This window comes from Schistocerca cancellata, chromosome 1 (genome assembly GCF_023864275.1).
Source record: "Schistocerca cancellata isolate TAMUIC-IGC-003103 chromosome 1, iqSchCanc2.1, whole genome shotgun sequence".
In the NCBI taxonomy this organism is placed as follows: domain Eukaryota; kingdom Metazoa; phylum Arthropoda; class Insecta; order Orthoptera; family Acrididae; genus Schistocerca; species Schistocerca cancellata.
The window spans coordinates 254805646-254829489 of record NC_064626.1 but is presented as its reverse complement, the minus strand read 5'-3'; the positions used below and the strand labels follow the sequence as shown (position 1 = coordinate 254829489).

General features: G+C 42.1%; 1 protein-coding gene across 6 annotated transcripts in view; it reads left to right on the top strand.

Moving 5' to 3' along the window:
- Positions 1–23844, top strand: part of LOC126170586 (inter-alpha-trypsin inhibitor heavy chain H6-like) — a 213216-nt gene that overhangs the window by 17842 nt on the left and 171530 nt on the right. For all 6 annotated transcript variants that reach the window (XM_049920740.1, XM_049920738.1, XM_049920742.1 and 3 more), the window contains exons 3-5: positions 3004–3114; positions 4762–4900; positions 22085–22199. In XM_049920740.1, the coding sequence (XP_049776697.1) occupies positions 3004–3114; positions 4762–4900; positions 22085–22199 (365 nt within the window). The remainder of the gene's footprint in view (positions 1–3003; positions 3115–4761; positions 4901–22084; positions 22200–23844) is intronic.

Below are 23844 nucleotides of genomic sequence, written 5' to 3'. Positions count from 1 at the left end.
TACAAATGGGCACCGTGTTGTCAGATCGTCAATATTGGCTGTGGCCGGACACAAAACATTAGTGGGCCGAAGTCATTCGACTTATCCCTATTCAGAACTGGGAAGACATGAGTCAGCATGAGTCAGGACGTTGTGAACAAATAATACGTTAACACAATTGAACGCATTTTCGACGCTCACAATGAAGTTTATTCTAGCTCACTGACAGATACCTCCCTTGCAGCATTACCAACGACTCCGAATGTGTCGTCAGTGCTTGTGATCAAATGGCTTCAGTTATGTCATCTCTCTCTCTCTCTCTCTCTCTCTCTCTCTCTCCATCCCTCCCTCCCTCCCTCTCTCTCTCTCTCTCTCTCTCTCTCTCTCTCTCTCTCTCACTCTCTCTTTCTCTCTCTCTCTCACACACACACACACATACTCGCACACACAAAAATGTACAATATTGGTACACATTGCATTACTTTTTGCGTGGGGTAATCGGAAACGTTGTCGCAGAAACAAGTTAAAACGTTTCCGACAAAGTTTTTTCGTAGATTTTCCGTTGTTTGTCAAGTAAATATCGGAGCTGACAATCCCCATCCAATTAGTCCGAATTGGGAATCCCGCTGCCCCACAACCAGCTCTCCTGGTAATTGATTGAAAAGTTCCGAGGTTCTGTAATAGGCCAGATCTAATGATTAAACAAGCAAAAGTGAGCAAGAAAATCTCTTCATTCCTAAAATGATGCTGATACAAGGCGCCAGGCGCCACCGTTCACGGACTCTACACACCCTAACTTCTTTCTCTCTGCGCTCGCCATTGCGAGAAAACGAAATTAATCTTTCACATGTGTACCAACTTAGCGCGTCTCTCTGAAAGGTTTATAGAAGTTTCACAAATATCTTTCTATGTGTTTTAAACATTCTCTAGCTTACATTACAACCAAATATTAAACAAAACAACTAATTACACACAGCTGGCATACTGTGTGGTTATAATTGAAGTGCAGCTTCTCACGTAGCTCCCATATGGACTGTAATTATCATACGGCAGCGAAACTTGGTAGCTACACCAATACATTAATGATGAACCGATTTATGCTGGAAAAAATATTTCCAATTTTGGCCAACAGATTCAAATCTGGCGCTGTACACTGTCTATCTGACAATATGACATCCACATTGGTCCACACTGCTATTTGTCAAGCCATAATGTGAGTGAACAGTATGGGTATAGAGAAAAGATAGCATGCCCTGTTAATCTAAATATTTTATCTGTATGGCAGTAATTACAGTGCTTGCTGTGGTCATCAGTCCCCTAGAAATTAGAACTACTTAAACCTAACTAACCTAAGGACATCACACACATCCATTCCCGAGGCAGGGTTCGAACCTGCGACCGTAGCGGTCACGCGGTTCCAGACTGTAGCGCCTAGAACCACACGGCCACTCCGGCCAGCTAGCCTGGTGGAACTTATATCCAAGGTTGCAGTCGCTTTAGTAGCAGTGTCACAAGAATTGTTCATCCCGTGGTCAACAGCATGAAAAATTGTGCGGTCTGTTTTATATTGGTACCCGTACGAGATCCAGCAACAGAAACATCATCATGTGTATCAACGTTCGGTTTCTGACGGGAATCGATGGTTCAAATGGTTCAAATGGCTCTGAGCACTGTGCGACTTAACTTCTGAGGTCATTAGTCGCCTAGAACTTAGAACTAATTAAACCTAACTAACCTAAGGACATCACACACATCCATGCTCGAGGCAGGATTCGAACCTGCGACCGTAGCGGTCACGCGGTTCCAGACTGAAGCGCCTTTAACCGCACGGCCACACCGGCCGGCACGGGAATCGAAGTTAATGACATGCAGCCAGGCAATATTCTACGGAGTGGAAAAGTTACAGATTGAAGTGAATACACAAAACGGCGGAATTTGGGGTACTTTTTAGCCAAGTGTTGTGCATGAAGAGCAACTGCACTCTTTGTGACTGTGTGTTGTGTGTTCACAAGCAACGTTATTCTCGGTCACTTCTTCTTTGAAGTGAATACACCGGGAGCGAAAAAAGTGGTCCAACTAAAACATTCATATTTCTATACGTACTACACGAATATGTAATAAAAAATGGGGGGTTCTTATTTAAAAAAACGAAGTTGATATCCGTTTGACCTGTGGCAGCGCCATCTAGCGGGCCAACCATCGGGCCATCTGGTTTCCTCCTTCAAGCTAGACGAGTTTCGTTCTTTGTCGTTTTTTCGTTTGATGCTTATTTCGTGAGATATTTGGCCCAGTCACTATCAATGGACGAGATAGGTCAATAATATATTTCTGCAACCCTTGGTTTATAGGGTACCCTCCTTAGAGGTATATGGTGTAGGAAGAGTATCAGCTCAATGATCGACCCGCTTTACCGCTTTAAAGACTGCCTAGATGTCCGGGGCAAGAAACAGGGGAAGGAGGAGAAGGACAGAGAGAGAAGACACACGTAAAGAGAGAGTGGTGAGGAAGGGATAGACAGGGGTGAGGAGGAGGGGTTGGGCAGAGTGAGGGGGAGGAGGAGATGTGAAGAGAGGAGGAGGAAGAGATAGAGAGAGGGGGAAGAGGATATATACAGAAGGGTGAGGAGGATATTACAGAGAAAGGGTGCGGAGGGGAGAAGGGAAGAAGGCAGAGAGGGAGGAGGGGAAGGTGAAGAGAGACCGCTGGCAGTGGGAGGATGAGGTGGAGAGAGTGACAGAGGAAGAGGAATAAGCAGAGAGGGGGAAGGAGTTTCGTGCAATATTGTGTTGATTTCATATGCTGGTGAAGGCACAAAGAAAAGGCTAGTTTATTATAAATTAAGAAACAAACATAATTGATGTACCAGTAACAATGCATGAAGATAGGTTTTGTACCAATGACATTTTATTTGTCATGGATGTTGCGCCGTTCTGCTATCAACGTCGATGACTGTTTCAACGGACGTTCTGGTAGGCTGCGAACTTTGTAAAACAGAAGTGAGTGACTTTATGACTGTTGTTGCAGAGAGATGGACAACGTGACCTACGAGGCCTACGTACGTGGCAAAGAGGAGGCCCGCCAGGAGTACGACGCAGCAGTGGCGGAAGGGCGTGGCGCGGCTCACGTCGCAGTCAGGTGGGTACACACACACCAGTAGCAACGTCTCAGGAACTGAGGCGCGTGCCAACAGTCAGGCAAATACAATCAATCAATGGCAGAAGTAATGCACTTCACTGTAAACTACGAGTTTCTGGTAAGTGTGTGTGTGTGTGTGTGTGTGTGTGTGTGTGTGTGTGTGTGTGTGTGTGCGTGTTTTAGTTAGTTTGTTAGTTATGTTTTCGTATATTCGGTGAATTATATTCACAACCACTCGCCGTGTTGTGGAAGTATCAGTATAGTCGTAAAAAAGATACTTTTTGTCTGCAAAAAGATCTCTACATACGGCTCATTTACGTAACTATTTTTATTTTAGTTCTACGACAAATTTTTATATCTGTAGCACAACTACAAAGAGATACTATACACCCAGAAATCTGTGTATGGAGTACAAGCAGTTGTCAAGTAGAAATGCTTTCCAGTTCTTTAGACCTTTCATCATCTGCTGGTACCTTTAATTCACAAAGAAGGTGTCATATTTTTTCATATTACCTCTGATTGTTCACAAAAAACTCTGTAAGATAGTAAATGTATTGTAGCCTGTATTCCTCATCGTTACACGCTTGCCTACATGAAGTACAGGGATGAGCATCAATTATTATCGTTACAACACGCTCCTGAGCAATTCCGATTTTATATCTGCGTGTGAAACTGGTCCAGAACATTATTCCATTTAATATCTGTGATTGTAATGTAAGTTAACTGTCTAATTTTTCAATCTCGAAAATCAATAATTACACGCCAGGGGAATATTACTGACATCAAGCATTTGAGATGATATGTAACATGTGGCTTAGTCAATCAGTTTTACATTTCTCTTTTCCCCCGTGCTGTATTGTTATCGATAATTTGCCATTTAACAAGGCAATGAACCGTGTTTTGTAAGTTAAGTAGTTCACTAATTATCGTGGACCAATCGATGTCAATTTACTGCACCTTTCCTCTGGTTGCCGCCCCGATGGGCTCTGTTATGATGCCCACATCATCAGCGAAGACAATCTTTCTGACGCTTCAGTGTAAGATGGATATTCATTATATATATCACGGTCTCAGAATTTACAAAAGCAGTAAATTTTGCTGCTCAGTAGAACATTCATCAAGAAAGCTCCATGAGCTATGTAACATGATTCATTGCTTCTTATCAGTGAACAACTCACACATTGTACCTCGAAAGCTATAAACTTTTCAGTTTCTCCAACAAAAGATGCTGACAGTCAAATGGTTTAGACAGGTCACAAAAAAACGCCGGTGTCGGAAATCTTGTCACTTAGATATTTTAACATGTGGTCACTGAAAAGGTAGATGTCATGTTTAGTAGAGAGATCCTTGTGAATCTAAATTGTGGCTGACAAAGGCCCTCGTATATTCAGATGTGTTCAACCGTTCTTAAATGCATTATCGTTTCCAAAACGTTCGAAACGGAAGTCAATGATGAGACGAGTAGGCAGTTATTAATATCTGTCTTAGTATTTTCCTTAAAGTGGATTTTACAATTTGCTTTATGTGTGTTGTGTGTGTGTGTGTGTGAGTGATGCATGGACAGGTGTTTGTAATTTTTATTCACTTATTATAAATATCTTACGCTATTTCTATTTGTTGGCGTAATGTCGTCGTTGAATGTTGCAGCGCACGCGATTCCAACGTTGTGCACGTGTCTGTGAACGTTGAAGCGCAGAAAAAAGTAACCTTCAACCTGACGTACGAGGAGCTGCTGCAGAGGGAGATAGGTGCCTACAACCTGCGCATCAACATCAACCCTCGACAGGTACATCCGCCAAGGTCTTACACAGTACCACTGCTACACCACGAGTCACCTTTGCGTCTGTCCTACATTCCTTGAGACCTCTGTTGTGGAACCAAGGATCACACAGAACCTAATACACTGTAAGAGAAAAAGAAAAAAAAGGCAAGGCCGACTTCGAAGGCATGATCCGGATGCAAATAGATAGTTGTAATGCACAAACACAGACAGACACTGGCAATCGGACCAAGGCTACAATGCAGCACTTTGGATGTGAAACGTACAGCTAGAATATTTCACCGTTTCAGCTTCACATCTTTGGTGATCTGAAAAAAGATATGTGTGGACGTCTGTTTCAGTGGAACGAGGAACTGCAAGAGTGGTTGCGTTTGTGCATCCATCAGCGGCTGACCACGTTCTATGAAACAGGAATTGATTATCTCGTCTCCCAGTGGGATAAATCTCTCAACGCGTGTGGTGATTGCTTTTGAAAGCAACCATTCCATGGTCCCACTTTGGCGGGTATATGGTTTTGAGTTGGCTTCATATGTAGCTGTAGGTGATACAGGTATAAGCAAAACGGATGCGACCTAGGACCGTAGCTTTTCTCCGACTGGGATGAAGTGACAATTTCAAAAAGTTGGATGATCTGCTCAGGAGAAAGAGAGTCACAAACTGAGAAAATTAATAACGCGGTGGTCCTTCTCTGGCCCATAACCAGGCAATTATTCGCCGCCGGCAGGAGTGGCCGAGCGTTTCTAGGCGCTACAGCCTGGAACCGCGTGACCGCTACGGTCGCAGGTTCGAATCCTGCCTCGGGCATGGATGTGTGTGATGTCCTTGGGTTAGTTAGGTTTAAGTAGTTATAAGTTCTAGGGGACTGATGACCGCAAAAGTTACGTCCCATAGTGCTCAGAGCAATTTGCACCATTTGAACCAATTATTCGCCTTGGCATTGATTTACAGTGTTGCTGTATGTCCTCCTAAGGGATATTGTGCGCAATTCTGTCCCATCGGCTATTTATAATTATCGTTAAAATCCCGAGATCATTGGGGGGCCCTGTCCATAATATGGCAAACGTTCTCAATTGGCGAGAGTTTCGGAAAACTTTGCAGGCCATACGAGGATTTGGGAAGCACGAACACAAGCAACTTTCGTCATGTGCAGGTGGGCATGATCTTGCTGAAATGTGAGCCCTGGACGACTTGCCGTGAAGCCGCTGTGCTGTAAGGGTGGCGAAGATAACAACCATTGGGGTCCCGCTTTGAAGTGAGACGGCACAGCAATCACTCGAGGCTGTCGGACTGTATGGAAGCGAAATTAGTACCAATGCAAAGTTATCTCTCTTTGAGTTTAAAGGCGTTTGATACTTACCATCCGACGCATTCGTTTGTCTCCACTATTCAAGAACTTCTTTGTACAACCTCAGCAATACACGGGACTTGTGGGATACCTCTGCTAACCGAACCACATAGGCATTCCTGTCAATGATCATACTGATGCTTTAGCTAAGGAACCCTACACAATAAACCAGCTCTTGATAAAAATCCCACAAGATGATTTGCGTGCACTCTTAAAACGCCTTCTCCTATAAAAAATGGAAGAAGAGTGTATGGCGAACATCCTTTCGAAAAACTGTAAACTATTGGTTCCATTTAAAAGTAATCACCACATGCGTTTTGAGGTTTCTCCCACTGGGTGACGAGACGATCAGTTCCTGTTTCATGGAACGTGGGCGTCCGCTAACGGATCCATAACCGCAGAAACTCTTGCAGTTGCTCATCCCACTGAAACCGACGTCCACACGTGTCTTTATTCAGATTTGAGGAAGTCATTATTAGCGTAGTTACCACTGGGTGACTGTCTCACGCTAGAACTAACATCTTGATGAAAAAATCCGCAACACCAAGAAGGAATTTTGTGCGACATAACGGAGGTTGGTACACGTTTTACTACGTCTGTAAGATGATGCCTACTCCAATTTCGAGCTAGTAGCATAAGAGTGGTGCTAGTAGGACCACTTTGAGGATCCAAATCATGCCTGCCTTAAATACACGGTGTAACGGTCATAAGAGGGTAGTTACCTATGGACATGGAGAGTTGATTTTGGTCAAGAACGCCTTTGAGGCGACAGATACCCCTTTATCAACGCCTCACCGAGTTTGAACGAGGTCGTGTAACAGGGCTGCAAGTAGCTGGATGTTCTTTCTGCGACTGAGGAGTAATACGAGGGTCACTCCAAAAGAAATGCACACTATTTTTGTAAAAATACAGTTTTCATTCTGCATGTGTGAAAGCTTTACAGTGTGTAGATATATTCTTCCCGCTTGTTTTTAAACTTAGTTCGACCTGTTCCCGTGAGTGGGGCCGTCACAGCATGTCTTCAAGATGGCTGCTACAATTGACGTTCGTCAGAAGCAACGTGCTGTCACAGAATTCCTGTGCTGTGAAAACTAGACAATGGGAAACATTCACAAGAGGTTGAAAAAGGTGTATGGAGATGCTGTTGTCGATCGCAGTGCAGTTAGTCGGTGGGCAAGCAGGTTACGTGATAAAAGCGGGCTCGGCAATATTGAGAATTGTCCTCGCAGCGGCACGCCTCGTACTGCACACACTCCAGACAATGTGCAAAGAGTTAACGAATAGGTGACTGCTGAAAGATGCATATGTGACGACACTGGAGAAACTTGAAGCTCGACTGAGTCGTGTTCGACCACATCGGAAAAAGCAGGATGTTTTGCTGTTGCACGACAATGCACAGCTACATGTCAGTCAAAAAACCATGGAAGCGATCATGAAACTGAGATGGACAACACTGAAACACCCGCCTTACAGTCCTGGCCTGGCTCCATGTGAGTATCATCTCTTTGGGAAACTGAAAGACTCTCTTCGTGGAACAGGGTTTGATGATGATAATTCCCTTGTGCACGCTTCCAAACAGTGCCTCCAGAATTTTACCGTACGGGTATACAGGCGCTCGTTCGAAGATGGCGTAAGGCAGTTGAGAGGGATGTAAATTATGTGAAGAAATGAAAATATTGTTCCTAAAGGCTGTATCTACACACTATAAAACTTTCAAACATGTAGAATAAAAGATGGATTTAAAAAAAATGGCGTGCATTTCTTTTGGAGTGACCCTCGTACTTGGCAGAAATGTAGTCACAGTGCATGATATGTTGGCAGCAGTGGTCATGAAAAAGTACGGTTGCAAGAAGACCGGACTCCGGACAGCCACGTGGCACTACAGAGAGGGAACATCGTGTTCGGTGTATGGCTCTGGCTCATGGTACTGCATCTGCAGCAGAAATTTGGACAGCAGTCTGCACCACAGTGACTCAACGAACTGTTTCAAATCGGTTAGTACAAAGACAGCTCCGAGCCAAACGCCCTGCAACATGTGTTCCCATGGCCCCAAACCACTGACTCAAGCGAGGGTTTATTAGAGGACAGGGTGGAGATCTGTTGTGTACTCTTATTAAAGCTGGTTCAGCCTCGCTGCCAGTGATGGCTGTGTCTTTGTTAGAAGGAGGCCAGTTGAGGGCCTCCAACCAACCTGTCTGCGTGCTGGACGCACTTCAGCTATACCTAGAGTTATCGCCAGGGGTGCGATTTCGTATCAGAGCAGGAATACTCTCGTGGTTGTCTCACCCACCCTGACTCCAAATTTATACGTCAGTCTGATAATTCTACCTGCCGTGTTGCCATTCATAAACAGCATTCCAACAGGATAACGCTTATTCACATACCGCTGTTGTAACCCAACATGCTATATAGTGTGTCAGTGGCTTGCCCTGGTCGATCACCAGATCTGTCTCGAGTGCATATAATACATCACTGGACAACAACTCCATTGTCAACAATCTGGCCGTTACAGCGGTTATTAATGTAGTAGCATTTCACATTTGCAATTGCTTATATCGCGTCTACATTAACCTGTGATCTTGCAGTGTTAATCACTCAAATATGTTACCTAGACAAGTGTATTCCCGAAATTTCATTAGTCTATATTAATTACCTCTGTTGTTGCTATTTTCTTCTGTGAGTGTATTTATGCCACTAGTGCAAAGAAAATTCACGGCGCCATTAATGGTGCTATTATTAATATTCGTTAAGCGGCTTAACATAAATATCATGACGTAGTTCGTGTTAAGGCCATTTGAGATGATGTGACGTGTGGTGCGTGTCTTTTCGAGATGCCCTATAAGTGTTCAGTAATGCGGTAGTGAAAGAAGTGACCTTTTGTGATGGATGAATATCGCTGCCGCAGTATTTTAAAGATTTTGAATAGAACAACAAGTCCATACGGGGGAGATGACATGTGAATAGTAGCGAAACTAAACTGTTTCGCCATAGGATTCACACGATGGATATCCCGACACTAAGGCAAAGATAACCAGCGCTTCTTTACCAGCCAATGTAGATGAAGTAACTAGTTCTTTATACATAGGTATTATTCAAGAAAAACTTCGTTAAGAGGAATGTGATGTATTTGCAGCATCACTGAACCCAGCTCTTAACAATGCTTTAAAGTAGATCATACCGCCACTGTTGTACCCACTTTTTCACATCCACTTCCACCTTGTATGTGTCAGCAAATCCTTGTCCGAGAAGATTATGTTTTATTAGGCTAAAATTTTTAGTTTGGCGCATGGCAAATCAAGGCTCCATGATGCATTTGCACATTATTATAGTGTATTTATCGGTCTTTGATACTAGTGCACCTTCCAATGACAACTCCAACCTGTTGGATTGTCTCAGTGTACCACGCACTGTTATATGCTGCGACCACGTCTCAGAAATTTAAGAAGACTGGTACTCTTTTCATTCAAAAAATAAGCACCGCGTCTTTCTCTGTTCATCGCTGACTTAAATTTATCAGGCCATATGTAAGAGGTGTCAGGCCATCAGCTGAATTACAATCTGTCTCCTGGTTCATAAAAATACGTCCACATTCCATTTTCTGTCATTGACTTTGAATGTTTCATGCATATCAGAGAAGATTATATCCTGCTCTCCCTCAAGCTTCGTCAAAAACAAAGTGCCCACTTGCCCACCCGGCTAGCCACGCGGTCTACGCTCTGCTTCCCTAGCGGGAAGACGTGTCGTTCCCCGGTACGAATCCTCCCGGTGGATTAGTTTCGAGGTCCTGTGTGCCGGCCAGCCTATGGATGGTTTTTAAGGCGTTTTTCATCCGCCTCGGTGAATGTGGCATGGTTCCCCCTATTCAGCCTCAGTTACACTATGACGGTGATTACTGTGCAAACACTGTCTTCACGTACACGTACACCATAATTACTCTACCACGCAAACATTTGCGTTTACACGGGGTTACACTTGTCTGGTATGAGACGTTTCCGGGTGAGGGTGGGGGTTCACTGGGGGTCGAACCGCACAATAACCCTGGGTTCAGTGTGGTTGGGCGTTGGCGTGGGTGGACTGCTGTGGCTTGTTGTGGGGTTGTGAACCACTGAGGGCTACGGGGAGACGAAACGTCTCCGGCGTTTCTAGGTCCCCAGTTTAATACACAATACACACACAAGTGGCCACTTTGAAATATCCCAAGCTTTCCACCATTTTACGTATGACACTGCAATCACTGTTACTCAACAAAATCTTGGAATGTGACACGATTGTGCACCCTAATCAGTTCGAGCCTTCGTTGACGTTTCGTATCAATGGATTCATTTTATGGTCTTTCAATACGTTGTTTAAGGCTAATTTCCCCTCATGTACTTTTTTATCCATCTGTGTCGAATGCCCTAATGAAAGATATCATCACTGTAGACATTCTGTAGTTATCTGTGGCTGTCGAACGGCATGCACATGTATTCCGCCACGGACTGGCACATTGCTTGTGCTTGGAATCCCTTATTCATCTGAGATGAAAAAAAATATTCTGAACCTCACCGCTTACAATTATTATCTCATCTACCACAACAAATACAAAAGTTATAACCATTTTTGCGTGGATTCTGTCACAGGAGAGAAGAAAACGGATGTTAAAGCCATGTAACATTACAATGACTTTGTTATCGCATAACTAGTTGTGAGCGGCGTGTACTAATCTCCAATGTTGTCATATACACTGAACGGCCAAAACATTATGACCACTACCACAGCGACACTGTATGCCGATTCGTGGAACTGTGGGCACTTGACGTGGTAACTTACACGCATGTATGTAAACGGCAGACACGGGCAGGGAATCACACTAGTGAAGATATGGCTGCAAATGGGGAAATCCATTTGGATAAGTGATTTTGACTAAGAGCAGATTATTAATGCGCAGAACCTGTGATTGAGTATCTCGCAAACGGTGAAGCTGGTCGAATGTTCATGTGCTATTGTTGCGAGCCTCTACGGAAAGAGGCAGAAGAACAGTGAAACGACCACTATGTGTTATATGGTTCGACGTCCACGACTCTTCACAGAACGAGGGGTTCGGAGACTTGTCTGCTCTGTAAAATAGGAAGATGGTGATCTGTGGCATCTCTGCCTGGTGCACGCACAAGTGTTTCGGAGCGCACTGTTCATAACACATTGTTCAACATGGAGCTCACATGTTGAACCAACGACATCGTCATCTACTATTGCAGTGGTCTCGGGATCATCGTATCGGAATTCGACCGTTGATCAATGGAAACGTGTCGCCTATTAGGTTGAATCACATTTTTGTTACACTTGGTCGATGGCCGTCTCTACAAACGGCGTCATTAAGGTGAAGGAAACGTGCAGTGCATCACGGACGGAGGTTGTGGGAGCAGTATTATGCCGTGAGAGGTGTTATCCTGTGCCTGCATGGGACCTGTGGTAGTAATCGAAGACACGCTGACAGCCGCGGACCATCTGCCACCCTTTATGCTTGCCCAGACGACGATGTCGTCTTTCAGCAGCATAACTGTCCGTGTCTCAGAACAAACAACCGTGCTACAGTGGTTTCAAGAGCATTGTAGTGAACTGACACGCCTGATGTAAATTCTATGGAACACATCTGGTTCGCTATAGGGCACCATCATCGCGTACAAAAATCAGCTACCTGTTATTTACGCGAATTACATGACCTGTGCGTAGACATCTAATGCTACATACCTCCACAAACCTACCATCAAACTGTCGGATCCCTGATACGCAGAATCAGTGATACATTTCGTTCGAAAGCTGGACAAACAAGCTGTTAAGCAGGTGGTCACAATGTTTTGACTCATCAGTGTAAAATGTCACAAAACACTTTTGCAGTGAGCTGCATCACAGTGCGTGACATGTAGACACTTAAATGAGTATAATATAATATATTTGGACGATTTTTGTTAGAAAATTAAAAAAAGTGTTTTGAACGAAATTCGTGTCACAAATATATATTCACAGTTACAGAATCTATTCAAAAAAATAAGATGACGAGATCACTGGTGACAGACAATAAGCTCAAATTGGACAAGCTGACGTTCCGGTAATTATCTAAGATCTCGATATATGGCGATATTTATCTTTTAGAAACGACACTGTGAAGGAAGAGGTAACATACATGGCGTCCACAATTTAAGTTCAAGTTTCAAGACGCTGTAGAAAAAGAATCTTCTCTCAGGATGACGTCAAATTGTATAAGTATACCAGCTGGGACCCAAAAGAAACCGTATTGTTGTCATAAAAAGTTTATTGATGAACCTTTTTACAAAATTACTTCAGTCACCTTCAAAATACTCTCCATTACATGCGATGCACTTGTCAAGTCTCTTTTCCCACTGTTGGAAGCATGTTTGGAACTCTTCAAGTTTGGTATTGTCCAGTGCCCTCTGCGAAGCTGTTTTTACCGCCTCCACATCGTCATAACGCTCCCCTTTTGGCGTTTTTTTTTTCATTCGTGGAAATAGGAAAAAGTCGCACGGGGCTAGGTCCGGCGAATACGGAGCGTGGGGAACGACAGACCACCTCTGAGATGCCAAATAGTGGGTCACTCGTAAGGCTGTGTGTGCTGGAGCGCCGGCCGTGGTGGCCAAGCGGTACTAGGCGCTTCAGTCTGGAACCGAGCGACCGCTACGGTCGCAGGTTCGAATCCTGCCTCGGGTATGGATGTGTGTGACGTCCTTAGGTTAGTTAGGTTTAAGTAGTTCTAAGTTCTAGGGGACTGATGACCTCAGATGTTAAGTCCCATAGTGCTCAGAGCCATTTTTTTTTTGTGCTGTAGCGTTGTCGTGATGCAGAATCCAGTCACCTGATCGCCAAAGTTCCGCGCGTTTCCTCCTCACATCCTCTCGCAGACGCCTTAAAACATCCAAGTAAAAACGCTGGTTAACAGTCTGGCCAGGGGTACGAATTCCCGAACATCAAAAACGACAATGATCATCGTCTTCACATTTGACCTAACTTCCTTGCTTTTTTTGGTCTGGGAGAGTTGGGAGTCCTCCACTAGCTTGACACTTATTTGGTTTCTGGGTCATACCCGTAACACCAACTCTCATCCCCTGTAATGACTTTGTTCAAGATGTTTGGATCACGTGCAATCTCTGTTTTCAAGTCCTGACACACATTCATGCGGATGGTTTTTCGCTCCTGTGTGAGAAGGCGCGGAACAAATTTAGCAGCAACACGTCTCATGTGCAAATCCTCAGTCAAAACCCGCTGGCACAAGCTCCAACTGATTCCTGTCTCTGCTGAAATTTGGTCGAACGTTTGGCGAAGATCCTCGTTGATCTTTTGACGGACCTTTCAATGTTCTTCTCATTTCGCGATGTTGAAGGGCGTCCATGAATGAGCTTGGTCTTCAACACACATCCCACCACGTTTAAAGAGTCCAAACCACTCGAAAACCTTTGTGTGGCTCATAGCGTCCTCCTGGAAAGCTTCCTGAAGCATTTGGTGTGTCTCCGTTACAGTTTTTTTTTTAAGCAGGAAACAAAATTTCACACACACTCTTTGTTCTTTTAAAGTTGCCATAACGATTTCGCAGAGGTAACCCGCCAACAGTCAGAGAAACACATTACCACACTTCCACGTTCAGCTCTACACTGACGCCGTCTGCACAGCTGTTTCATGAAGGTCTCTACTACACCATCTAGCGTGAGAACCCTGCACTACGTCTACGAGTGGCAGCGCCCTCGGAGTCCGGTTTCTTTTGGGTCCCCCCTCGTATTATTGGCTCAAGAAGAAACGTCATGGAACAAAAAAATTAAAGAAATTTTTACTAACAGATGGCGCTGCGACCAGCAGAGGCGTGGCACACGACTCTTCCTCAGTTTGTATCCGAGAAGCCCAACATGGCTGTCTCCATGAACGTTCCCATGCTGCTGGTAAAACTCTTTCATAAGAACGATAATTGAGCGCCAGTGGCCCTGCGGAAGTTTCGAACGCAAGAGTATGAAAAAAGGCAGTGGTCGAATGTCTACTAAGAGTCTGAAAAAAATGATTACAAAACTTGAAAATACAGGTTCTTTTGAAGTGAAGCGTGGCAGAGGAAGGAAAGCAGTTGAACCGATGTCTATGGAAGACGTGGCCACAGTACTGCAAGAGGGGTCAAGCGCTGGTGTGCAAACATGCACTGCACGGGGAACTGACTGAGAGTTGAACATGCCTGCGAGCAGGGTGCAGAAAATCCTACGAAATATTCTGCAGTACTATCCATACAAAATCACCCATGTTCTGGAGTTGCTTCCTGTTGACCTACCGGCTAGACAAACATTCGTTCTGGAAATTCTTGTTCGCATGGGAGTGGGCAATGAACGGCCGTGGAATGTTTTGCGGACAGACGAAGCCTATTTCCATGTAAATACGTAGAACTGCAGACTTTGGGAAACGGAAAATCCGCACGCACATCAACTGGTACAGATTCATTCTGCTGCAAAGGTGACGGTGTGGTGTGTGTTGGGGGCATCGTGTATCGTAGGGTCGTATAGTTTCGAGGAGATGAGTCCTGCCAGCCCTGTTACCTGTACCATCATTGGTAAATGACGTGAGATTGTTTTGCGCACCAACATCATTTCAACCCTCAAACAGCGTGGATCTGTAGATACGATCATTTTTATGAAAGATGGCGCTCATCCGCACACTACACAGCCAGCGAAGCGGCTGCTGCAAGAGTATTTCGAAAATACTAGAGTTATCAGCCGTCGTCCTCCTACAAGCTGGACTTCCATGTCACCTGATCTAATTAGTGGGACTTTTGGCTGCAGGGTTCTCTGAAAGATGCTGAGTTCACTGCTCTAATTACTTGCTGAACTGACGGCACGCATTGCTCCACGCATTCGGAACGTGACCCCCGAGATACTCCGGTCTGCAGTGGAAGATTCTGCTTCTCGATTTCAACCTGTGGTAGAAAATGGTGGACAGCATATTGAACATGTCTTGCACCTGTCTCGCGCCAATTATAATTCCATATCATTATGCTTTTAATCCGCTTGTTGGCCTCTAATTAAAACCTATTTCTCCCATCCGATGTGTACGACCTCGCCGTGATGGATGGGCTTCCCTAACTAACCCAAAACACTTACATCGTATTGCAGTCATCCGTCATTTGAAGCCGACTCTGTTTACATTAAGAGGCTTACGGCTCCATCTGTTGTCTCCATTTTCGTAAATTTTTTGTTTCATTGATGTTTTCCCATACGTCAATAATATGCTATACTAACTTCTGCCATTTTACTCAGTGGTTCTCTTTCTGCAGGAACTTTGATAATGGACACACTGTATGACAAATACTTGCTAAATTTCTGTAGCCTTATTTAAATCATACAACGTAATTAATAGTGGTTTGACATTTATTGGTTAGTCAACTGATTAATTTATTTCTGTATTTAGTTTATTTGCCAACTTCTGAATAACTCCTTGATTTTCATTTCTTCACAGTTTTACAGGTATATGTAGTATCTTTGTCGAATAAGTTGTCTCCATCAACTGGCACTTCTTCCCATCCTATTGTCCGCGTATTATTACAGAGAGATGTAAATCGGTACATTTCTTTATACTCTCTTACACATGTTTCCTAGCGCTGCTTGTGGTAATTTTTATAGCAAGAAAGCCTATGGAAAAAGGACAATAAATTCTTTGTTTTCCCGATGGAATGAGGTTAAAATACGTTACATATTACGATATATGGTTCCTTGGAAGGATAAAAATTTTGAGCTTCTGCTCATTTCAATATTTCAATCAGATACTTGAAAATTCACTCATCAAAGGTATAGAGTGTTTCCCTTTAACTTCGAACCTGTCACGATACAAGTAAAGGAAAAACTCCGAAAATTGTTAATTTGTAAGGAAATAACACGAAACAATATTTATTTCTGTAGCTTTTTATTTGTCAATCTGTTTGTCGGTCCGTCTGTTGAGAGCGTTTATCTCTACCACATTTTGGCGTATCATGTTTAGATTCATATTACATACTAAGGTCTACGATTCCCTGATGGCGCGAAAATTCTAATCTTCTCTCAGTGCTATTAGAGGATACGGCCATTTATGTCACATATTTTGATACTTGAAAACTCACTAATGAAAATCTGCAGGGTGATTCCTGTTGACCTAAAATCTTCAAATTAGGCTGTAAGGTTTCCCACTACAAATGAAGGAAAAATCCTAGAATTGCAAGTTTTTCATTATATAAAAAGAAATTTTTTTTTATAATTTCTTCCCTGTCTTCTTTTATTGTCAATTCTAGCTGTCTGTTAAGATCTTTTCTCTCTGGAACAGTTTGGGGCATCAAGTTCAAATTCACGTCACATACGAAAGTGTATGACCCTTGGCGGTGTCAAAATTATACCCTTTTACGTCAATACAATCAAAAGATATTATTTATGTTACATATGTTCACACGCGAACACTCACACATCAAACGCTAAAGGATGCTTTACGTCGACACAGAATCGCGAACTGCGCTAGAATCAATGTTTCGCAGTAAAAGTAAAGGAAAGTTTCCGATACTCCTACTTTTCAACTACGTAAAACGAAAAAACACTTTTCTTGTCGTTTTTTATCTATCTGTCTGTTTCTCTTTCTCTGTCCGTCTGTTACTACTTTTTTTGTGGAACAGTTTCGCGTATCGTGTTAAAGTCAAGTTCAAATTTTGTCGTTTCTTGAGGTCAATGGTCACTTACCGGGAAGAAAATTGTAAGCTTCTCAATCAATGCAATCAGAAGCTACGACCATTTACGTCACAAACTTTCATACTCGAAATCTCACTCATGAAAAACTATAAGGTGTCTACCGGTGACCTAGAATCATAGAATTTGGCAGCAATGTTTCACAGTACAACTAAAGAAAAAAAAACGACAATTACTAGTTTGTAATTATATAACACGAAAAAATATTTTTGTCGTTTTTTATCCATCTGTCTATCTGCCTGTAAAGACTTTTTGTGTCTTCAGTAGTTTACCGCATCTAGTTCAAATTTATGTCACATACTAAGGTGTATTGGTCCATGGTGGCGTGAAAATTGTAATCTTTCATGTCAGTTCAATCAAACGATTCGGCCATTTATACCACACATTTTTATACTGGAAAATTCACTCATCAGAAACTATTGGATGTTTCCCGTTGACCTAGAATCAATTACATTTTGCTAAGATCAAGGTTTCACAGTTCAGTAAAGGAAAAAGTTTCAAAAGTTGTTAATCTGTAGTTATATAAAACAAAAAATATTTCCGTCACTTCTTAGATGTTTGTCTGTCCGTTGGTCAAGACCCTTTTTCTCAAGCACAGTTTAGCGTGTCAAGTTCATTCATGTCACACATTCAGGTCTACGGTCCCCTGACGGCTTGAAAATTTCGAGCTTCTAAGTAAATGCAACCAAAAGATACAGGCATTTACGTACCGTATTTTGAGATTCGAAAATTCACTCAGCAAAACCTTAGGATGTTTCCCGTTGACCCAACATGATTAAATTTGACAAGAAGAAAGGATTCACAGTACAAGTGAAGGAAAAACTTCTAACGTTGCCAATTTGTAATTATATCAAACAAAAACATATTTCTCGTCTTTTTTAACCATCTGTATGTCTTTTATGACTCTTTCTCTCTGGACCAGTTTGCCACGTCAAGTTCAAATTTATGTCACTTACTAAGGCCTATGATGCCTTGGTGACGTAAAAATTATATGCTTCTAAGTCTATTCAATGAAAAGTTACGGCCGCTTATGTCACATAGTTTGATACTCGAAAACTCATTCATCAAAAAGTGTGGTGCTTTTCCCGTCGACGTAGAATCATGAAATTTGGCAGTTAGGTTTGCCAGTACAAGCTAAAGAAAAAAACTCTAAATTATAATTCGTAATTACATCGCACAAAAAGTATTTTTTGTCTTTTCTTGTCCATGTGTCTGTCTGTTAAGACTGTTTGTCCCTGGAACAGCTTGGCGCATCAAGTTCAAATTTATGTCACATGATAAGGTCTATGCTCCTGTGGCGACGTAAAAATTATAAGCTTGTAATTCAGTACAATCAAAAGACACGGCCATTTGAGTTACATATTTTCTTCCATGCGTGAAACCTCATTCGTCAAAAGCTATAAGTTGCTTCCCTTTGACCTAGAATCACGAATTTGGGAAGAAGAAAAGTTCCATAGTACAAGTAAAGGAAAAAAATTCGAAAACATAATTGTTAATCATACAAAGCCAGTTTGTCTGACCATTTCATAAGACCGTTTTTCTATGGGACAGATTGGCGTATCAAGTTGAAATCAAGTTCATGTTTATGCCACCTCTTAAGGCCTATTGTCAGTTGGCGGCATGATAATTATAAGCTTTTAAGTCAATTCAACCCAAAGATACACAATTTGATACTCGAAAAGCTAAAACTATGATGAGTTTTCCGTTGACCTCGAATCATCAAACTTGGAAATAACCAAGGTTTCACTGTGCAGTAAAGGAAAAAATCCGAAAATTGTTAATTTGAAATTATATAATACAAAAAAATTGGCACATCTTTATCTGTTTGTTTGTCTGTCCGTCTATTAAGACCTTTTTCCTCTAGCACAGTTTGGCGTATTAAGTTCAAATTCATATCACATACTGAAATCTATGGTCTCTTGGCTGTATGAAAATTGAGCTTCTAAGTCCATCCAATCAAAAGATGTCCATTTACGTCACATATTTTGATATTCGAAAACTCACTCATCAAAAGCTATAGGGTGGGTCCCGTTGACCTAGAATCATGAAATTTGGCTAGACGCGAGGTTTCACGGTACAAGTCAAGGAAAAATTCGAAAATTGCTGATTTGTAATTATATCGCAACAAAAAATATTTTTTTATTGTTTTTATCCATCTGTCCGTCTATTAAGACCTTTTATCTTAGGAACAGTTTGGCGTATCGAGTTCCAATCAAGTTCAGATTCATGTCTCATACTGGAGTCTACGGTCCTTTGACGGCGTGAGAATTGTGAGCTTCTGAGTCAAAGCGATCAAAACATACAGCCATTTACATCACATATTTGCCTATTCGAAAACTCACTGGCAAACGGGCATATGATGTCTCCAAATAACATTTTTTGCAAGTATGCCTGATAGCAATTGCACAAGAGATTGTACGTTTTTCTTCTGTTGCTTACTTATTTGATCTTTCCTAAGCATATTATATCTGACGATGATTACGCGAAACGTGTCGTAAAGAAAGTTCTTAGTGATGTTTCCAGAGAATTAGCACATGACAAGGAACTTACTGTCTGTGTATTGTCAATACCCGACATTTTTTTATGTTGGTGGTTAACTGCTATTCCCTGAGCCATGTCAACCCTCTACGGGTCTTCCTGCATTTCACTACTGTTTTACACCGTCGTGACTTCTCTGTGTACAACAGCATCATATGCGAAAACCCTCGTGGAAATTTCGAAGTTATCTACTAAGTTATGTATATATTGTGAAAAGTAATGGTCCTACATTACTCGCCTGTGGTACGCCCAAAGTTACTTTTACGTCTGAAGAGTCCTCTCCATTCAGAATGACATGCTCTTTTCTGCTTGCTAGAAACCCTTCAATCCAGCATTGTTAACTGTATTTCGGCCATCCTAAGGGCAGGTGTAACATTAAATTCCAATTGATGCGACAAGAAGGCGTCATCAGTTAGAGATTTCTTACGGAGAAAAAAGCATGGACAAAATATCTACAACCTCATTAGTACAGTTGTACAGAGCTGTACAGAGCTGTGGTGTTACACAGTCATCAATACATTTTCAGTTTTCATCTTAGTGAATGGCAAATCTCATTAAACCAGCGTGGACAACTTCACATTATGAGATAATATGCCGGTATCAATCCTTATTCCTTTGTACTCTTGTACAAGACTGTCGGTGACAGTATATGACACACAAGATTGTCGTACATCAGCTTTAACAGTACATAAACAATATACAGCGTAAGGTTTCCATGTGTTCAAAACCTGTTCTGTGGAAAGTAGTTAATTTTCAATCAAAAACATCTTTTTCATTTTTTATTTAGTTGGTCTGAGTGCTCCATCCATGTTTTACATTATAGTAACTTTAGTGATCATATAAGTCTGGAATGTGTTAGACTTTGGTTATGTGAATACCTTTCAGGGTACGGAAGTAGTAATTTATAACGGTGAAGAGACAAAAAGCTATTTTTAAGCAGACATGAAGCTAAATACAACTTCCAAGCCAGTTGTGGGGTATTATCTAAGTGAAACGTGAGAAATTTGAACTTGAAATGCTGAATGAGGAACAAGCTGGTGGCAGTTAGAGAATCACCGCATGCCAGCTGATATTGCAGAGTTACCCCTTACAGTCTTAACAGACAATTTCTATAGCAACGCGACAACAATAGTTAAAACGTTTCTTCTGCAAAAAAGAGTAGTAATTTATGCATAACTGGTAACGAGATATCTTGAAGAGACCTGTTCCGAACTTCAGAAACATCTTTCGCGTATTACTCAAGTTACACTTTCCTGTAAGCTAGTTATAGATGAACTATCACTTACTCAAATCAAATATAAGATATAAGAAACTAAAAGTATTTCAGCTAGGAAACATGTAGTTGTAGTGCTCCATAGCTTGCCCCCAGAATAAGGAAATGGGTGCCCAAAAACATTCCTGAAACAAATACAAATACCCCTTCATGCATTACATGAATATATAGGTTAATGAACTACAAATCATTGTTAAGACTGGAAACCATATGAACCGATAAATAAGCTAGAAGTCTTACATTACTTAGCTAACTTACATATGTGTAGTAGCAGACAATGACAGAGGAAGTTGGGAGTTGGTTCAAAGCATTTAGTAAGCTGGGAAAATATCAGACTGCACAAGATCAAAGATAATAACCGTTGTCATTATGGTTGTCGTTTTCGACATCTTCCCCATCACTGAAGGTTCTTATTCATTACTAAAACAAGGGGCAAGGTTATGTCGTTGAGAGTGTGTGACGAAATAAATAGCCAAAATAATTATTTTCTCACACCGAGACAATCCCATCGTTATTCTTTCTCTCCTCTCTCTCTCTCTCTCCCTCTCTTTTTCTCTCTCTCTCTCTCTCTCTCTCTCTCTCACACACACACACACACACACACACACACACACACACACACACACACACACACACACATGCACACACTCATACATAGAGATGTTGCCTTCAGGAAAGGGCATAAGTACAGATAAAAAGTGAACGTGGAAGGTTAACTCTCTTCGACGTCTGAGCCATTGGGTGTGGCGCTCAAACTCGGATAGGATAGTACTGTAATAGTGAAGAATATTGATTTTGTTCTTCCCACAGGAACTATCTCGATATTTGCTTTTATTGATATAGGCATGCCATGGAGAACTTAAGCGTAACATTTTGGATGCGACCCCTCTCATAACCGTATATGAGTGGAGTGTTTTAACTACTCTAAAAGGAAAGAGAGAAAGATGACAAAGTAGATACTGAAGATTCTCGTTACACTATCGTAGATCTGATTCACACGGGGGCGAAGCAGGTAATAATGGCAGTGACAATAAAAGGTCTTACTGTCGCAGTGAAGAAAATATTCTATAATAAAACAGATTCTGCTCGCCCATAGAGAAGCGCCAGATTTCTCATGGACACGAACTGTTGTAATACGCGCGGAGAACGTAGGTTGAGGACCCTGTTCTGGTGCGTGACTTGCTAATAAGTTACATCTGAAATTGCGTAAAGTAAGACTTCGGCTGTAATCAGTTATTGTTTCAGCTTTACTGAGTAGCAGTCATTGTTTTCCGGTGGATCTGAATGCGAGTGCCAACTGTTTGTTGTTGCAGCCCGTAGATGACCTGGCGGTGGAGGTGTGCATAGAAGAGCAGGCACCCCTACGGCTGGTCGAGGTGCCCAGATTGCAGGAGACCAACGAGATCCTGGACACGCCGGACAATGCCAGTAAGTCTTCAGTCGCGTCAAACAACCTGAAGTATAAGGCAAACGAGAGCTTCTACTACAAATTTGGGCGATTGTTCAGAGAGATTCGACTTTGTGTTTCTTATGCAAGTGATCTTTTTACCGAGCAGGTTAATAATTACTACCCTTCACTAGGCGCAACGTCTGAAGAATAGTCATAGCCTCGGAGTCCCAGGTATTTACTATATTTCATGTTAACATGGCAATAGCTATGTGGAACATTATGTTCCAACCGTTTTCCGGCGCTGTACCGAACGTCAGCAACACATAAATTAAGGCAGACCAGGGCTAGTTGGTACCGGTTTCAATTTTTTATTTTTGTACTTTTTTGTGAAATACTTGGAGAGGTTCTGGTGAATGCTGCGGATAACTTAAGCTTCTGACTAGAAAATCACGTAGGACACAACACGTAAATTCGTGTTTAAGTAACCCCAATAACAGTTCTCCTAAAAGCTTGCACCCCTTAGGAGTGAATTGTGTGTGTGAAATCTTATGGGACTTAACTGCTAAGGTCATCAGTCCCTAAGCTTACACACTACTTAACCTAAATTATCCTAAGGACAAGCACACACACCCATGCCCGAAGGGGGACTCTAACCTCCGCCGGGACCAGCCGCACAGTCCATGACTGCAGCGCCTTAGACCGCTCGGCTGGTGAATTGCTATAAACTTACACGAATATTGGTAGGCAGAGTAAGTTTAGAGGAAAAACATTTTATTTTATCAAACATGGAGAAAATTACCTTTCAAAGTATAAAATTTTCAAACAATAAATCCCTCATGAAGATATAATACCTTAATAAACGTAAATTCTACTGAACAACAGTATGTACTTAAACGTATGAACAAAAAATGAATTCATCACGAAAAATTATTTTTGCGTTTATTATTATAGCTACCAATATCTACAGTTATTCGAATAAAATTAGCTCAATGTTTTAAATAAGCCACGAGTGTGGGCGTTGGGCACCCCTTCATTTGAACAGGTGTGTTCAGTTTCCGCACAGTTTTACTTTCCCTTATCATCCCCGTCTTTCCACCACCAGTTTTACCCTTTCTGGCCATAGTGGACACGTGAATCTCGCTGCCACCTGTTTCGACAATCTTCCCAGGTTGCTGGCGCACACGGTACGTCACCAAAAATTTCATTTGCGTGGCTTTGCTGGTGATAAGGAGATTCTTGATATTTTGAGAGATCCGTTTCTTGTCTTGTTCAGGGTGATCTCTTGGCATCTTTTTGCGGTTCTCCAAGGTTCGTTGATATTCTGGAATGGGAACGCTCACCATCGTTTTGGTAGGAAGCTAAGGGTAAAACCTCTTCGCCACGGCGAGTTTCAGTCTCTGTCAAGGAAGGACTTACCTATTGGAAGTCTTTTTTTCATCCACTTGTCAATTTTAACCATGTCACCCTTCTTGATTGTAGATGAATTTTTGTTCTTATTGGCTTTTTCAGTAATGACTCTATCTTTGATGGGACTGAGTGCTAGAATAACAGTAAATCTTTTTCGGTCACGGTTGGACAGCGCTAAGGGGCCATTTTCTTGTGGGGTGACCTGTATTTACTCATTTTCAACAGAAATTGTATTTTTAATTAACAGTAATGTGGTGTTTAATTGACGTAGGTGTG